At 39.4% G+C, this 19747-nt stretch overlaps 1 protein-coding gene across 5 annotated transcripts in view; it reads right to left on the bottom strand.

Annotated features, from left to right (window-relative positions):
• ERC1 (ELKS/RAB6-interacting/CAST family member 1) overlaps nt 1-19747 on the bottom strand; it is a 296218-nt gene that overhangs the window by 8623 nt on the left and 267848 nt on the right. For all 5 annotated transcript variants that reach the window (XM_075159301.1, XM_075159329.1, XM_075159320.1 and 2 more), the window contains one exon: nt 9903-10091. In XM_075159301.1, the coding sequence (XP_075015402.1) occupies nt 9903-10091 (189 nt within the window). The remainder of the gene's footprint in view (nt 1-9902; nt 10092-19747) is intronic.

Genomic DNA, 19747 nt, shown 5'->3' with positions numbered 1-19747 from the left:
GCAGGGTAGCATATAGTAAATTATTTGGGCTTTGCGTGCTGAATGTTAGTTTAATGTGTTCGTATGTGCTTTGTTCCTACTGGCTGCTGTACTCACAGAACAGCTATACGAATCCGAGAGGGGCTCATGCCAAGAATCACAATGCAAAAGCAACCTGATCCTGCTCCGCGGAGTGACATGAGCCGGGGAAGTGGAGAAAATGAGAGGGAGGGGAGCACTCCGGGCTCTGTAAGGGCTCTCGGGGGAGAAGGGGAGGAGGGGGGGAATTCAGCAGTAACCCATAATGGCTCAGAAACGGCACGCTGTGGATAGGCGATTAGCCTGGTTCCAAGAGCCTGGCAGAGTTATTAGTCGGAAACTTGCAATGGATGGATAAGCCTAGGAGAGGTCCAGTCAGCAAGCAGGATTGAAAGAGTCGGCACAGCCAGCTAGGAGCAGTGCTGGATATTAAAAGCCAGGAGTCTGGGTTTCAGGGACTACCTCTGAGTCTCAGGTTGCTCAGCCTAGTGAAACCCCAGCCATTCAGGCGGCCCCAGTTACAGCAGCCTGCAAACCACCTAACTGCTGGTAAATTCACGGGACTGGTTTGAACGTTGAACTCTGAGACAGGGCTGCCTCGTCTTCTCGGGCCAGCGCAAAGATTTCGCGGTGCCATTCATCAGAAGGGTGGGAGGTCGTGGAGGTCGGGAGAGACAGCAAGCAACGGGAGAAGCAGCCCACGATGTAATTCTCCTTTTCTTCATCCGGCTCCTGCAAGGGGCCTCGGCTCTCGGTCCGCAGGAGCAGAACCAGGAGAGGGCAGTGTTAGCAGGGAAAGCAGGGGCCGGCTCCCTGCGGGTCCTGCACCACCACCTGCCCAGCCAGCAGCCCTCCTCCAGGCGTTTCAGCCAAATCCTCCAGGTGAAACTCCAGGAAAGGACAAAGCAATTAAATAATCAAATATAAAAGCACCTCCAAGAGACAAACCTTCAAAACGGAAAGGAGGTTGGTGGAAAGGGAGAATCCTGCAGGATGTTGTCTTCAGCGGGGCAGTACTGCAAAGTCAGTGACGTCTCAGTTTCTTGCTGTACTAGTCAGCATTTATGTATTTATAAGATTCCTTCAAAAATCAAGGTAAGCCCAACACAATAAGCCCATGCCAAAGCTAAAATAAATCAAACACAATCAAACAAAAGTAACCAACTTAACCAGATGAAGAAGAAAATATTTCCAAGAAATAAGTTTTTGACCATCAAGAGCCTAAAAGGAGACAGCTCTGAATGCTGAAGGCCAGCAATAATACTTTGCAAATTAGCGCAGACAGAAAGTCTACACAGCTGGCTGGCAGATGTCTGTGATGAAACATCTTTGAAAAAAGTAGCAATGATAGTTGCGTTGAGTTTGCTAGCTTCAGAACATCTAGGTTTAATAATGTGACTTCTACTTAAACAAAGACATCTTAATTGACTATGTGGCTGGTTGCAGCATTTCTATATCATGTATGTCATCTCCGTTTACATCATTCCTTTCAGAAACAGCTGTGAGAAGCATACGTCACTCCTCATTCAGACAAACGCCTTAATGGGGAACATCCAGTTCTCCGTGGTATAACTTGATTCACCTAGACGTTTGGCAGTCCAAATTTTAGGGAAGTTTCTCTAAAAGTATTACTACCAATTCCGCTCCTGGTTTCCTAGCTTTTCTTCCTGTGAATGTCAACAGAAATGGTGTTATCTTCCCCATGCCATTTTTCTATGAAAATAAAGGAGTGTTAACAGTCCTTTTCTGTTGGCATTTTCAGCCGAGGATATGAAGAGATTCATACACTTGCCTCATGGAAATGACCGAAAAAGAGAAGGCAGGGCCAGATATGTTTGCCTAGTTGATGACAAGTAAAAATAGACAGCTCAGAAAGAAAAGGATAGCAAGGACCCCAGAAGTGCTTCATAGTATTTATCTTTGGATAGAAGCACAGAAAGGACCTTCAGCATCTCAGGGGAATGGAAGCTTGCAGATAATCTGCAACAGATTCAGACACTTTTCACCACTGCTGCCTTCCTTCCTGGGTTTAGAGCAAGTCATGATAGGAATACTTTTCCATTTATAGTTAAACTCCATCAGTGAAAACAATCGCAAACAATTCACCACGAATTTAGCTTGCATTGTGCTTCTCTTGTCCAAGATATCCCAGAACTCATTTAAAGATTAATTGACATTCAGAGGGAAGATAACTTCATAGTTAAGAAACAGGATGCTATGGTTTTATATGCACACCAGGTGAATTGTGGTGCTGCTCCGCAGAACCTTCGTGGCCTTTGCTTATCCCATAACATAAACAAGGCAACGTTAAGCTAAGATCCTTTAAAATTTATTTATATGGAGAAGGCTTACTCCCCAAAGTGTTATTTTCCTCTTGTTAACAATTGCACAAAAACACTGATGAAAAAAAGGCAAACAAAAATAAAGTAGTATCTCATCTCAGGCTATGGACAGTAAAACTGAATACAGAATATGAGGTGCTTGTAAAGCAGCATAAAAAGAAAGCTAACTGCAGGACTTCTGTAAGGCTACAATACCGGGATCTGGAATGTTTCTCCAAAGTTTACGTGTTACTGGATCAGGCTATGGTTAGTCTGAAAAATACATTTAGAGCTTAAAGTAACAGAAATAAATCAAAAAGAAATTCAACTGATTTAATCTTAACCTTTGTTTTATCTCAAAATAAGTTAAACTACACTGTATCTCAGGCAAATTGTCAAGAGCTTTTGCATCTTCCCAGACCAACCAGTGTAAATATGTATGTTTGAAATAGTGGGAGCCAATTACATACAAACCTTTATTTCTCAACTATAGACCTATAAAAGGGCCAAAAGAAAGGGATAGGAATATGGAAATCCCAGTCTGCCAAACTTAGGGGGAAAAAAAAAAGAAATTTTTAATGTAGACCCTTAAATATTTTTGCTTTATCTGGAAATTTTGTTTTATGTTAGCTTTTTCAAAATATTTAAACCACATGCATTTATTAAAGTAAGATTTCAAATTAAACATTCTCTCTTGTCTTTTAAAATCACGTAAACTTTAGAAATATGTTTTAAATTTCTTGCAGAAATACTCTTATTTCCTTGGTAATGAATGAATTTCAAAATTATATAAAAGGGAAGAAGGAATAAAATAAATGCCTGTAAGTTATATTTTGCATTTGACTGCAGAAGTTTTCCTGCAAATCCTGCACTTGCACTAATACATCCATCCTCCAGCAACAGCAGCAGTCAGAGGACAATTTTCTATTCATATAAACTCTGGTGTACATTATACACTGAAAATTAACGCTGCTAGAGTGTACAGAAAGTTGTTATTCTGTGGCTAAGCAGAAATAATAATAATTATTGCCTGTACCACAGGGCTAGCTGCTAGGGCCAGGTAGCTGACCTAACCATGCATAATGCAGGCAAACCCCACAACCCTAATCCCTAACAGCTCACAATTCTGCCCCTTAAAGGGACTGAGAAAAAGAGTCAGGCGGCTGCTTCTCCTAGTTTCAGTTGCAATGCATCACCGTAGGTGATGATTTTCTCTCTTGAGGCCGGACTGCTAGCCACTGCCAGAATTACTCTGTGATGCACCCTTCGTGCTGGGCTTGTGCCTTGCCCCTTTCTTTCTCTGCTGATGAATGAAGCCTCTGCGTCCCCTACAAGGCAAATCTTAAATACCTCTCTTATATGTCCTAGCTGATGAGTTTTGGGAAAACTTTTTAACTGCTAGGACAGAGGGTTGGTGGGCAGTTATGGTTTTGTACCTGCACAGCGCAAAACAGAGAAGAAAGGACCAAGCAGGCAGTACTTGAATGAAATGGTGAAGTTATATGTATCCAGTTATTTCAGGATCAGAGCTGGAGCCCTTTCTACTCTTTCCACGTTACTTATTTCTCTTCAAGAGGAAGTTTGTTTCGTTTATTACGAAGTCATGGAGAATCCTGATAGCTCTGAAATTTCTGACAGATATTCCAAGGAAGAAATTTCCACGGAATATTTTGGTCCATGCAATGCAGTGAGCCCAACAAGCCAGCAGAGGAGCCAGCTGCTCCTGCGTGTGGTTCCTTTTCTCCAGGAAGGATGCCCCAGCGACCCCTGCACAGCCAAGCAGAACCCATAGCAGTAGCCCATACCAGGAGATGCTGCAAAAAGCTTCCACGAGGACCACAGTCTCTGAGCAAGGCACAGAGTAACAGATCTTGTTACTAATAGCAAGACATACAGAGAGGTGAGCTGCCCTCGAAAAAATATGGTAATAGCTCATGTTGGTACACCATCTGCTTGTAGGAACTGCTTGAAATGAGACCACAGTAAATTTTAGACAGACCACACACACACGAAACACTTAAGCATGTCCTGAAAGCAATGTTTTTCCCTTTATATCTCTTTTCAAGTTAGGAATGGTTAATGATACTGATTGATAGTATATATTTTAATTAAAATTAGCAATTCCATGCACCAATAAAAAAGGATAATGTTATGGCATTGTGGATATGGTCAACTTATGGATAATGTTTGTGACTTCAACCAGTATTTAAGAACTATGACACTCATCCCAAGTTCTCATCCTCACCCAAAACATTAATTTAATGTAAAAGCTTAAAATGCTACAAAATGTAATAATTTTAGAGAATACCTACACCCATTACTTTCTCAACTAAACTCAGGAAATACATTTGCACATGAAGAAGGATATAAATTGTTGCAATTATTACTTCTAATTTCTAACAGAGACCAGAAGTGGGCTGTTTAACGTTAAAATACATTATGCATTCCCATAAGATTACAAATTAAAAATAAATGACATAAATCAGGTGGGAAGATAACAAGCTAATGGAAGAGCAGTCAGAGAAGAAAGACAGGGTAAACTCTGAAGTAATAGAGTAATTTAGAATGACTAAATGCAAAACATGGCAGAGTAATTTCTTTACAGAAACTAAATAAGTTGAGTAATTTCTCATAGATGATACAGAAGTAAGAACGCAAGTGGAATCTGAACAAAGAAGTACACAGGATGTTTATAAAATAGCTATTTGTAATTTAGAGTAAAGTTTATCCCGCTTACAATATTGTTTGTATAACAAATCAAAATGTGTGTTTAATACTTTCAAAATTCAGCAAGCATATATGCAATTTTAAAATGGAATTTGAAAGCTACATACATGCAGTTTGGTGTCCTTTCGTACAAAAAGCTTAACATTAACTTTGCTGAGAGTGAAACGTGAATTATGTGCAATGTAAATTATGCTCCTTGGAACCAAGCCATGACTATTTAGCTGATACAGCAGGTTGTGACTGATACAGTGAAGCGACATTATCACCTTTTTCCTTCCTCTGCTTCGAGCAGCTGAGCAGAAAAGACATTCCTGATTTCTTGGAAGAGGATTAGTAAGCAGGCATCCCTAGATGGTCTGTGCTTTGGCTGAAGCTGGTACACAGGGAGAGGGAAGACAACCTTTCTTCACTACAAAGGCACTTCTACGACCATAAAGATTTTTCAGAAGCGCCTCTCTCTGTAACTCACAGCCGAAGCAGTCATAGGTGCAACACCATGTTAGTCGTGGGGTGAGACAAGCTCCCATAGCAGGCGTCCTCTGAGAGGAAATATGGAAATAATCTCATGGAAATAATCTGCCCAGGTCCTACAGGCTGCTGTTGATGCCCAGGTCACAATGCAAATGCTGCTAGAAACCTCTGGTGAAAGAGGAACAGGTTGATTGCGTGGGGAAAAAATGGTGCCTGGGGGCCAGCAGAAATAGGCAGGACCTCCAGCAGCCTGGACGAAGCCAGGACGTGTCAGACATGGCTGGAAAGAGCCACCAATGGTAGGGAGTAAAATGCCGCCTCCTCCTATTCCTAGGGTTAAGAAAATTATTTTAGTTGGATCGGTCCTCTTCTGTTGGAAGAAATATTTTTTCAGAACGACTGTAGGACCTATTGAAAATAAGCAGCTCTCCATAATATGAGATTCTGCACATTTTAGAGCTGGATTTGAAGAAAAAAGAAACATTTATAATACTGCTTAAGCTATTAATGGAACAAACACTGTCGCCTACTACTAATATCTGGTTGCTCTCTTTGGTTGTCTTTTTACTTTTTCGCACTGCTGCCTTTCAATCACTAGCACAGCACGCCACTAGAAAATGACGATTTCAGCAAGTTCCTGTTTCTACTCCATTCTTTCCTTTTGTAAAGATAAGAGAAAAACAAAAACCGAACTATAAATACAAATGTAGACCATATCATTATGTTCTTAATGTCGTTTCCTTTCATATAGGAATAAAATCCCTCACTTAAAGGCAACCATCTGAAACGTGAAACGTAGCAGTAGTTCTACCGAGCCCAAGAATATTAACATAATGATATGTTTAGGACAAAGTGAAAGAAAATATTGTATTTAATAAAAATTGCTAGGATAATGCAATTATTTATAATGAATGAATGGAATTTTTATTTCTCAGTGTTGAGATTTGGAACATCCTTCCTTCTGGTAACTTCAATGTTTTAATAAGAAAAGTTGAACACGACATAAATGGGTCGAAGCAGGACAGTTCCAGAAACAGTGCTGGTTAACTTCTTTGGGGACATCGGGTCAGAACTGACTCAAAGGAATATTTTCCACCACATGAATAACTTAATGACATGGTTCCAAGCACCGTAGATTCTTTATTGTCCACAACTTAGTCTAGTATACTAGTTTAGATTAGGTTTTGAGATACCATATACTCATAAAGTACTGGCTTCAGGCCTTCATTTACAAATGGACCAAAATTCTACTACAGTAAGTCAGCTTTACAAAATGTCTTTGATAAAATGCCAACAAAGAATGATATAGCATCTTGGCCCCACATTTTGATTAAAATCAATTGAAGTCACTACGGAATATAGCTGAATGGTAGCATAAAGAAACTATTATACATGAGAGGTACCAATTATCAATCAAACTCTGAAAGTCCACAAAATTATTTATGTGGCAACGAATTCCCCTTAGAACCATGGTGTTGATGCTGGCAGACGCTCTTCCGACAATGACTTGTGCATTAGTTTCTGTGAGTCACTGTGGATGTGCTGGAAGAGTGAAAAGCTTACATCTACTTCATCCACTAGTTTTACCTACCAGAAGAAGCCATGTAAAACTCCTACTATGTCAGGTATGAGACACCTACAGGGTATATTGGCTATGCTGAAACACAGCAGGACCAACCTTTGCCAATAATAGTTGCTGCAGTGGGAAATCACAGCTCCGAAAGCAGCAGCATGAAAATGAATTCTCAACTATTTATTGAAAAAAAAAACCCAAACAAACTAAATAATCTCATTGGTGAGAAGTGGATACATTGGCATCATTCTGAAATATTACTGGTGTTCAGTTAAATGTATCCTCCCTAATCATGTTAGCACTTCTTAACATTCAAGAGGATTATTTTTTTCCCACTGAGGCTTGTGAAGCATTATCTACAGAAGATCATATTAGAAGGGACAGGAGTGAATTTAATGCACTGGATTTGAAGTAATTTACAAAACTCATTAAAATTCCAAAGATGCAAAATGCGTATTCTGTGATGGGCTTCTGTGAATCTGGAGAACTGATTCCCACCCCCCATGGGAATACTTTAAACACGAAGGAAATTCTGCAGTTAGAAACAGAAAAGCTCCATGACTTAAATGAAAAATGTGCTTTGTAAATTGAAATATATCATTAATTTGTATTTTGCAACTGAAGCTTGTTAAATACAATCTAAGTGAGTATGGGAAAGCAGAAGACACGGCTACATTTTATTTTAGCAGATGTTAGTTACTCGTGGGAATCACAAATGGAGTAGTAACTTTAAACAACTGTGGCGATAGCAATGCAGAATTAAGACAATAACGGGAGAGGATAGAAAAATACATTTTTTCTCTTCTCCAGGACAACTTAGACAATTCTTTTTCTCACAATTTATACTTAAATGCTTTCTTTACTGTGTAACCCATAAATGTTGCTAATGGACTAGCAAAGTTTGAATGAGAAATATTATCTTCTATTAGACGAATACACAGAACTGGAAAAAGCAGATGCTGTTTTGAGCTGACTGTCTATTCAGAAGAACTTGCCAAAGAAAGCCTCTTCTATTTTCCTTACCTACATTCTCTTGATCAAATAGAAGATATCCCCACAGATCCTGATTATATTCGAAGACCATCACAGCTGTAATAGACTACTGGATTTATTTCAGGGATATGCAAGCTTTGCCCATATCCAGACTTTACTTTTGTTTTCAGAGATGCCTCCCATATGTGCTACAGGTTTTGTCATCCAATGCTTCATCCCAATCTGACAGACAAGGTGGTTCAAAATGGTATGCCTTGTGTTTTGATCTATAACGTAGGAGCTGTACCTCTTTAATATATGAGGATGGCATGCATTATACTGAAAAACTTTTAATCCTACATCAGTGATTACAGAACCCCAGAGCTAAATAAAATGCTGACTCTGGGTGCGTAGGGGCTATCAGACTCTGCAGGGAAAAGGAATGCGTCAGGCCTACAGAGGCAAATGTAGATATCAAGTGAGGCACACAGCACATGCTGAATCAAATAAATGTATGAAGACAGGTACAAAGATGGAGATCAACTGTCCTGTACCATCTAGACCCTGTTACAGGCATATTTATCTCCAGAGGTCTGCTCTTCTTTCTGAATTGTTAGACATGCTTCTGTTGGCTTCCTGTAATTTGGCTGCTGAGCTGCTCTCTCCAATTTTTGGATCAAAATTCAGCCTTAAGTTGAAAGTGCAAGGAAATGAGCTTAAACATGACAAAAGAAGAAAACCAGAGCTGAAGGGTTCAGTGTGGGCTCACTGTCCCACAAAACCGCTTTTAACTATATAGGCCTTACACTAGTTTGTGTGCATACCGGATAGAGTTCAGTGTAGACATATGAAAGTGAATAATTTAGTGAAAGAATTGGCCTTACAATCCAAAGGCAGGGTCAAAAAGACAAAATTAGTCACATTTATTTCTGGTACAAGTTCCTTATATTAGTTTCACTGAAGAAAAAAAAAAAAGGCATTCTGTAATATAGGAGTAAAATTAAAAAGTTGAAAAGAAAAATAGGAAGGAATGAGAAAAAAGGGTTGTGGGGAATGATGAATTATAGTATGAAAACAAGAGATACAAACTGCCAGTGAAGGGATTAAGGAAGGCAAGACATCACCAGAGCTGGGAGAAAGGAAGATTATTTCAGTAGCTAAATTATAGCTAGATTGACAGTCTCTGTAGAGACTTCATCAGACAAGCTGTTATTAAACCCTTTCAGTTCTGTATTCCAAAACTCCTGGAAATACACTGTTGGACTTCTGAAATCACCATGTTTCTGTGTGCACAAGCATGGGTGTATTGCATCTAGCACACTGGGTCCAAATCTTGATTTAGGTATCCAGGTAAGGTGGTAAGCAGAAAAAATTACTGGCAGAACATACTGTAACAGAAGGTAAGGACATTGTATTCATTTACATAAAGTGACTCATAAAAATGTGCCAATTAAAATATAAATGGTTAATGTAATTAAAAAAAGATTTAAGATCCCTATGACTACATTAAGTTATAAAAAGCAGCTAAAATTTGTTAACAGGTAAAACATGGCAAAAGTGGTATCTTGCAGTTTGATTTCCCGTAAGTGTGTAGATGCACGGCCTCAAGCACAGATAAAAGAACAGATGAAATTCCATAATCAGTATTAAATGGCAATGATTAAAAAAATTATTGACTCCTTCTGTCAGCTGAAGAGTGGATCTTTGCTATCTGTTTTCACCACTTACAGAATGGTTTCCCAACATTTTGGTATGGCACATCAGTAAGACCTATATCAACAGTTCAGGCCCTTGTTCAGCGCTTCAGACCACAAACTCACCTGCTCCTGGGTCATCTTCTGCAGCTCTTTCTCCCAAGCTGCCCGGTCATCATCCAGGTGGTAGGAAGCAGGCGGGGTGAGTCCACGCAGAATCAGGGGGTCACGGTCATGGCAGAGGGCTGTCAGATGTCCAATGTACAACTTCAACTTGCTGCGATTCTGATCAAGTTCTAAGAGGGGCTGAATTATCTGAAATAAGAGAACAGAGACAGTGAGGAACAGCCTGAGAGCCAAGCAGTGGCAAAGGCAAAGATCAACCTCTAAGATACGATCTTGTTCAGCTTCATACTGAAAGAAACCTGAACACCCTCCCTCCCCCCGAGTACTCCTATCCCAATAACCCAGCAACCATCCAGCTGAAGCAGAAAGAAACCAAGTACACTAGGGGAAGGGGATGTGGTGACGGTAGCTATCTATTAATATAGGAGTTAATAATGATATAGGTGAAAAATGAAACAGTATTAAATAGAATGCATTAACTGTACTGATTATCCAGCAGTGCTTCAGTCAACTATTTCAACTCCCTGCTTTAATGAAAATTAATTTTTCCGATAAAAGGTGTCTGCCCGCAACTAAGGCAATAGCAATGTAGATTTTAACTTGTTTTGCCAACAAACATTTCATTCTAATGTAAGTATGCAATAAACATGTTCTAAAGAGAATAGTTTCAAATGATGCCAAGATGTTCGTTTCTAAGATGAACATACCTCTACTGTAGAAACTGGATAGAGACATATCTTAACCAGAAAGTTAAGATACAGTTTTCTATAGTTTTGAAAAGGCAATGATTTTCATTTATTATACAAGCCAGATTCTATACAATAGACTAAAAAACTAAAATCAAAGGACTTTAATAAGTACTATTTTATTTCATTATACTTTACCCAATCTGAATCTAACCCTTGTTCCTCATTGCAACCCAAACTGGAGTCATCCAGTTCCCATAAAAAGTATTTGAAGACCCATTTTTCATTTGTTTTACAAAACTATAGAGCTCAAGCGCATAAATACATTCCGGGAATCCCTCACTATGCCCTCGCACAAGAATACTGTTTCATATTGTTCTAGGTGTTCACGGGCATGTGTTCAAAACTGCAGTAATACAAAACTCTAAGGTTTACAGCTGATGAAAAATGAAGGAAGAATCGGGCTCTGTACCTCCACCCATAAAATGAGGTGCTGAAGCTACAGGCACTGATGTGCACCAGCTGGGAGAGCTGGAAAGCCCTGCCGCGATACTGGCAACTTGTCTTCGTGTTCCCAGGCAGGGGCTGCACCTGCTGTTTGTTAGCAGCGGGGGATATCTTTTCAGTAGGACACCTCTGGCCCTGCTAATGAATAAGGAGTGAGATAATCTCTGAGTCAACAGGAACAGGGTGCTGGCACTACTTTCAACAAAGACTCTGGCTTCCACCCCTTTTAGTGAGGCTGTCAGGGCTCACTTATTTTGCTTCTAACACTGTTCTACACAGATTAATTTCTGTAGGGTGAGAGGATCTGAGAGCCATGGCTAAGCAGCTAACTAATGTCAGGCTCCCTGTCCTGCAGCGCGTAGCTGCGCTCAGCAGCCTACACCAGAACATCAGGGCGGCAGGAGCTACGGAAAGCCACAGCGACACGGCAGCTGTGGCAGAGGAGACAGACAAGACGCCTGCGGAGAGAGTGAGCTCACATGCTTTATTAAAAACCCGACTGCTATTGCAGCCTTGGGGCAACATCTGTTTACAGATATGTACAGATATAAAAATATGATGTATCAAGACTGCAGACTGCAGCAGGGCAGCATACTCTGCTCTTTTGCATACAGGGCAATAGGAAGGGATATTTTAGTAGCATCAGCACAGTTACATGTCACTTCCATCACCAAGCACAACTGTATTTAGCCAATTATATCCATCAGCTTTGCCTGTTTGCTGAATTTGCACTATTTACCCCAATTTCTTATAATTTGGGTTACCTAGATTATGATCTGAAAGTGTACTGCCTGTGCAGGTGAAAAAAAGTGATGCTTCTTATTTAACTGATGTCTTTGCTATCTTTCTTACTATTCGGTTTGCCCGCAGAGGGTGGAGTGATGGAATATCACATCTTAAAAAAATACTGTTTTATAAAAATGTGAAAATTAAGTAGTCAATGTCTAATAACTAGCTGTCCAATCAATGTAGCAGCTGCCTTGTATTCTTTTTCAGATACCGCAGTGTACTGAATATCCATCAGATGTGCAGGTTTCAGTCTGAAAAAAATCCGACTTGCCAACCTCCCCAGCTGTTCTTTGTGAACAGAAACCCTCCCCGATAAAGAGAAAGCAGAGCTATCTAGCAAGTAAGGATGGAAGATTTTCATACAACAGTCGAATTTGATTGCTCAGAGATAAGTCCCCTTTTGAAGCACATTCCTCCAAGTACCCTTCCCCCCTTACCTCAAGCTGGAAACAGGCCAAATGAGGCGTGTGAAAGTTCTTAACTAGCAGCCTTCCCAAAGCTGTTCGCAGAGCAATCATTCCTCTCACTTGGGATCCATTAAACCCTGCCAGTCAACTCGGAAATGCCCTTATATCTGCGTTCCTGCCATATCTAATTTGAACTTGCCACTTAGCAAGAGGCACTGTGCTTCCCACACAGCAGAGCTGCCACTGCCTTATCTCAAGAGGGTGTAAGAGCATTCGCTAAGTGGAAAGGCAGGGCAGTGCTGGATTCATAAACCACATCGTGTTCTCATGATCAGCCCAGAGCTGTAGAGCTTTCTAGGAAAACAGTGGGTAAACAGACCAAACCCTGGAGTATCTTCTAAAGCAGCCAGTCTTCATTAATTGCCCTGATAGGTTTAGGTCATCCTCATCAATGCATGGAATGAAGTCTGCTTCATGTACCCTCAAGTTCAGAATATTGTTAACGGCCAGCTAAGTTTGACAACCTGTTTCACTGAAAAAGGCAATCACTACAACGCTGAAGTAGAAACATGAAATGCCTGACAAATCTCTGATACAAACCCAAACCATCTCTACCAACTGATAAAGACATTTGGGAACATATTCCAGAACAAATTCAACTCGGAAATAACACGTTCAGGTTGTTTGAGATTTTGCAGGTTTTTTTTATCTTTGAGCATAACAAATGTGAATCTAATTGTAGTTTTGCAAGTCTTTGGGGCAAAAAATGCTTTAGAATGAAATTAATACTGCTTCTTCAGTGGTAGTCCTGCTGTTGCTATACAGCTGAAATATGAGTAACTGTATTTAAAAGTTTTTTATGATAAGAGTCTGCATTTAAATACGTATATATATACATTGCATAGATACGAAAAGGTACTTGTAACTGAATGTGGTTGGAGAGACCTGTCTAAATGTTTGGTCACTTTTACTGTGAAAGATGAATACACCTCCCATACAGAGACTGTGGTGTCTAAAAGTTTGTCTGAGCAGTGTCTAATGTAAATACGCAAAAACATGTAGGTGGTTATATGAAAAAGAAAACAAGTGAATGGGTGGTATAAGTGCAGCAGTGTCGATCCGAGATAAATGCGATACTGACTATCCATAGAACAGATATATTCTGCGGAATATAGTATGGTTTTAATCAATGTGTAATAGGACTCATTCACCACAACCACCAGCTTTAAATTATGGGTTCTCCAGGAAGAAGGGCTAATGACCTGGTCACCTTTCTCCATGCTAACATTCCCTTCTTCTCTGAAGGAAGCAACTGCTTTTCTTTTGCAGAACCAAGTAATTAACTTTACTTAACTAATTTCAGAGAATACCTTCTAAATTTCTCCCTAGCAATAGATCTGCAGCTCCCATTTTGAAGAAAGTCTTCTATGCACCCCTAAAAGCTTGTCTGTTTTTCCAGCTACATCAGTTGATCTTGTAAAAGTTACCTCCTTACACAACTTGCCTTACTCATCAGAATCATACATCAACATGCATGTTGATCATCGATCAATAGCACTAATCTTTTTCTTACACATACATGCCTATGATTTCTCTGAGCAAGCAAAAAAAAGAGAATAGCATCTTCTTGACACAGCAATGCCAATACAAAGCACCATACGTACACTTGGCACTGGCATGACTGCTGTGATACTCCCCTGTTAGCTTGACTACCCTGCTAGCACATGTGCTGCATGTATATATTCACTACAAGACAGAGTAATGCAGATAAGCGATCTTCATTTTGCAATCAAATAATTCAGTAGATTTTTCTCAACTTACCCATGAATCTTTAAATATTTGAGAAAAATCCCTGGAAGAACAGCTATATCAAGAAGAAAATAAAATAGAATTGACAAGTAATCTTGGGGTCAAAGTAAACAACATCAGGTCAAAATTTCACTGTTTTTGTATCAAAAGCGTTACAAAGAAGAGTAGACAGAATGAATCTGAAAGTTTCCAAGGAATTAACTCATTTGAGAAACACTCTAGCTTGCTAGCCTGGTCTATGGATCTTGAGTGTTCTTTGTAGATCCTGCAAAGGCACAAAAAAATAAGGAATTCTGAAAAAAACCCAACCAAAACCCCAAAACACCACCAAAGACCCCCTCAAAACTTCAAACTGGACATAACAAATATGCTTGGAAAACAAGTTAAATGGAGGTAGCCCTTTATCTCCTATCAATCACATTTTTCATGTGAGCATGGGAAATTATTTTCATACTTTGTTACATACAGATGCAAATATGCTACCCAACAAAACCTACTTCCCAAACTACCATTGCACAGGAGAAGATGGGCTCAAAGTCTGGGTAAACACATATCTTTGTTAAAAAGAAATTATTCCAAGGAGGACCTGACAAATCTAACAAAAGATGGAGTGGATCATAGTGGGTCCTCAGATGCCTCCCTGCATCTGGGTTTTATGACAGACATTACCAGACAAGAAAAATTTTCCTATATAGCAAAATATCTGATATTGGAAGATATGGAAATAAACTAAGATACCGAATGATATAGTCTGCAAGTATTTGCATGGCAAATTGAATTACACCTTCTTGTTCAGACCATTTGTGTGTGTTTGGCAACAAACGCAAGGGTTCAACTACAACCATCTTGTAACCATCGAATGCAATGGGTTTTATGAGGCATGAATTTGGCTCAGAAAGTGCAAAGCTTTCCCAAATTCAGAACAATTTATCACTGATGTCTTCCCTTCATTATTTTAAATGGAAACAGAAGAAAGTTCTCAAAAAGACACAGCCTGACCTCGGTTCAGTTCAGCTCAGTTCACTGCTGCACAGAGATACTTGGTTTCTTCAGAAGACCACAACACAAAAGCTCAGGGACAGGCTCAGTTTTCTTTAGATTTGTTTTAAAGACAAAAAAATGGATTTAAATCTAACCTTCATCATTTTCTCCTCATAAACCAAAACAAAACAACATGCGTGAGGAGCTGAAAGAGATTCTGGCTGTTTTGACAGAGCTGTCTTACGCAGTTCATTTCTGACAGAATCAATTAGGAAATCATTTTTATATAGCAAATTCTTTTTGAAATTTTTATACACCATGAACAAATCCCATGGATTAATCATTTCCAGAGTTCACCCTCTTCACCTTGGGAAAAATCCAGACGAGAAGAAAAGAACAAGAGAAAACACAAAACAGGGAAAGTAGTTTTGTCATTAGTTACCTCTGTTTAAATAAAATATTTTCCCCATAATGTAGCTGAAGCAAAGAATTGCAGGGTTGGTAGGATTCCTAAAGCACTGAAAATGAGCCAGTAGTTCAAAAATATTTTTCTACATAACAGATCCAGAAGTACTTTTTCATGACACTGGCAACTTTTGCTTACATGGGCTGTGGAGCAAAAGCTTGTGGGGAACCATGTGTGGAATAGCAGGGACTACTGTAGATCAGAACTGAAATACACTGGTGGGACTGTGAGAAGCTTGTAACGCGACCATTGGGAATACAAACGTTCAGGAATGTGGTACCTTGACACAGCTGAAGAGGGTGTCTACATACAGCTTGAATTTTACCTGTTTTGTCAATCCTTTACTTTCAAAAGCAAGAGCACTCGCCCAAACCCTCACCCCTAAATATAACTAATTGCACTCGCACCTCTTTCTTCTGTAACAGTCCATATGCCTCTTCCCTAGCTAAGGCAGAGGAGGGAAATTTGTGGCTTAACTGCAAGATGAGATCAGAACATACAAATTCAAATGCTGTTTTTATTTGTCTAAGTTTTCTTTTGTCTTCAAGATTTCTTGGGAGTCCAGCAACCCAACAGCTTAATTCTGCAGCAAAACAGGATGGGCAAAGTAGGGCGAGATCTACAGAGAACCTAAAATCTTCCACTTCAATATATTAAAATCTGCTTCATTCGAGAACTTTGTTCCTGTAAGTTGTGTTAGTTATCAGGTTAAAATTTTGAATAATAAATTAAATTACAGAAAGCTGTGAAAGTGAGTAGTCAGACTTACGATATTGACAATAAGAATATCATCAAGAAAAAAAAAGTATTCCCACAGCGATTGAAATGGTTTAACAACTGTCTGCAGCTTGTACATGACACTATGGATTTAAACAGCATCCTCCTGATCAAACTTTTGTAGGTGTAATTAAGCACGTTTTCACTTCACAGAATCCATTGTATTTTATGCTGACTCCTCCTCTTCATGAACATAGCAGCTTGAGAATAAGTAAGAACAACCTGCCTATATTTTTAATCCATTCAAGCTTTCTAGCACTTGTTATCTATGTAACAGTGAACAAGAAAGCACACACATTCCTTGCTGTACTGTATTTTGTCTATTGCTTCTTCCTATTACAAGGCATAAAAGGAAACAGCGGCTAATATGCTTTTGTCTGAAAGCAGAACATTGCGGCACATACACCAGGAGAGTGTGTCCATGGGAATGCTTATGTATCAGTGACTGCATTCTTCTGCCTCCCTGCTGTCTGTTACATTGCTAATGGAAAACAGAAGGTATTTCTTAAGTAGTCTACCAGAGAACACAATCAGTGCTTTTCCTGTTCAGATGAACTATAACCTCCCTGTCTGCAGGTGATAGGAATCTTTGTCTCATCCCTCTCTAACACTGGGTCTTCATTCTGCTCTTCCAGCTCTCTACCTGCTACATGACACTTTGAAAGCAAAGCCACATGAAGCCACCAAATGCCTGATTTATCCGTCTTTAGGAATTCTTTTTAGAGTTGCTTGCTCTACATTCAAACGCAAAATCCCATTAATAAATACACCTATTTATACAGATATATATAATAATTCTTATCTATATGTTGCATTAAACAAACAGATGTAGTTGGATTGCCTGTGGTGAGCCTACTATGAGTTGGAACTGTAAATCCTGACATCTCCGTCACTAATTATGAACTTTACCAGCCAGGAAAATATAGCGTCTAGATTGGCTACATGCCCTTGTCAGTTTTTATTTTAGTCATATTTCTCTCGAGCTTATTTTCATAGTTAATATGTTGGAAAGCAGGTTTGGGCTTGATTCTTTCTCTACTCTAACATTGTTCATTCACACCCCCTCCCCCCCAGTTTCTTTCCTCCTAACTTTCAACTAAAAGGTGCTGGCAGCGACACCCCCAGCCTGGCTCCAGCTATTCCACTTCTGTCTCTACCCTGCCTGTGAGTGCCAGAGCTCAGCTCCACTCTTCTTTAGGTCACCAACAGTTTGCAGAAGCATAGTTTGCAGAAGCTGCTGGCCTTGCATTGTTGCATTCTGGGGTGTGGACGAGTGCTATAAGAAATCTAAATGGCAGAGTAACGGGGAGACAGTACAGACCATCACACGAGCTGTTCTGGCCACAACTCCCCTGGAAGTGGTCAGAAACAAAAATGTTTGAGTACGGAATTTCTACTTGCTACAAAGACCAAGCCACTAGTAGAAGATCATGTTCAGCTGCAAATCAAAAAAGAAAATAAGACACAGACCTGGAATAATCTCATTTGGTAGAAATGAATGATGGCCTTTTTGCAATTGTTCTGCTGAAAAGCACAAATCTCTACAAAAAGAAACCGGCCATCTGTTTTGAATGTTTTAGAATGTAAGTATCTACTTGTGTTCTTCTTTGATCTGTAAGAATAATAGGAAGACAGTGATACAATCCAGTTACACCTCCGTTGTGAGTGCTTAATTCATCCCAGAGCTGCAGATTACAAAATTCCATCTGGAAATCTTAGTATTATCATTCTGGGATCAGGAAGATGAACAGTGTATCAAGATCAGTTCTTTTGTGCTGGTAGATATAACATTCTTGGACAGAATATATACTTCAAACATAAAATAGTTATTAAGATAGCAAAATAGTAGAGTTTTTTAGAAAAAACAAGCTAGCAAAAGAACTGTTCCCAGAAACAGGGAAAGGACCAGGAGCAGAAGTTAACATCATTTTAAGGACAGCATTTTTCTCTAGGTTGGCCCATCCCAGTCTAACAGTACTCTTTACTTACTGCGTCAAAGATTACATGCCAGGATGGGTATAGAATAAGACAGAAGGTGGAAAGGCACCGTTTCCACATTGGAATGGTAGAAGATTAATCATAAAGCAAAACATTAAGTTTGATATCAGCATTACTGAAGTTGTTCACTCCATCATAACAGGATTGGTACTTACACTAAAGTGAGAAGGTCACTACAGAAGGCTTTCCATTATTCAGAGTTATTACAGCCAAAGGGGAGAAGGTTGTTCTCTGAAGAAAGGCAAAGCTTGAAAAAGCTTGAAAAGAACAGATACTTGTATGATAGCTAAATCAGGATTCTGAATTGTACTTCCTCAGAGCAGTAATTGTCAGTCCAGGAACTCTTTGTGTCTCCTTGCCTGAGCTTGACAGCACAGGAGTCTTTCAGCTTCATAATTAATGATGACGCCCGCATAAGCAGGGATGGAAGGCAGATCCTGTGATTAACCGGGACAACTGTATTCAAAGTGCTGCCTTCGTAACGATGGATTAGTTACATCACCTTATTTGAGTGCATCACATTAGGGTTCTTACTAAAGGGTTACCCACCTGGAAAGTGGGAGTGAGGAGCCCTGGCATCCCAGTATGACAAAACAAACCTGGCATCTTATCTCTCAGTCAGGCCAAGTGATAATGTTTAAGTAAAGTAAGGTTATTTCATGTAGCTGCCTTCAAATTTTGCACAGGGTATTATTTCTAAGGTAAGCATAAGAAGACACATTCTTTCACAGTGTCTTTAGACATATGAATGAAGAATTGTAACGCATGTATTGTAACAGATTATTATACACTACACAATTAGTTTGTAGACTTTTAGAGAAGGGAAGAAATGACCCTTCAGAAGACAAAAGATGACAGTGAAGAAGAGGAGGCAGCAGTCTGAAGAGCTTTGTTCAGCAGGCTGGAATGGCAGCTCCTTGAAATGTTTAACATATGGGTTATTCTCCCTTTTTTTGGGAAGGAATAGGATCTTGGAAGGAAAAATAAAAGTATTAATAAATGGAGTCAAATACAAATCTAACATAATTTTGGGAACAAATTCAAAATGAGGTATTAGAATCACCATCATATCACTGTAACAACACTATTTTAGAATATTGTGTAATAATATTACCTAGCACTTATGTAGCACTTTTCCCAAGCAGAACTTCCACTTTACAAAAACTTCAGCTCATTTTACAATTAGAGAATTTGAGACAGGGAGAAAGAGAACAAGTGAGTGGCTGGAGATGATGCCAGGAAAGAATTTATCTTCTGAATGGTGGTTTAGTGCTGTGTCCAGTAAATTACATTGTAATACGAGTCAGGCACGAAAGCTCGGTGTTTTTGACCATTCTGCATGATCTAACAATTAAAAAGAACACATTGAAAATAAATTTATTTAAAAGGCTTATGAGGTCACAGTGTAATAAATGACAATACTGA

Source organism: Calonectris borealis, chromosome 1 (genome assembly GCF_964195595.1).
Source record: "Calonectris borealis chromosome 1, bCalBor7.hap1.2, whole genome shotgun sequence".
Taxonomy (NCBI): Eukaryota; Metazoa; Chordata; class Aves; order Procellariiformes; family Procellariidae; genus Calonectris; species Calonectris borealis.
This window is presented reverse-complemented; position numbering and strand designations above follow the sequence as displayed.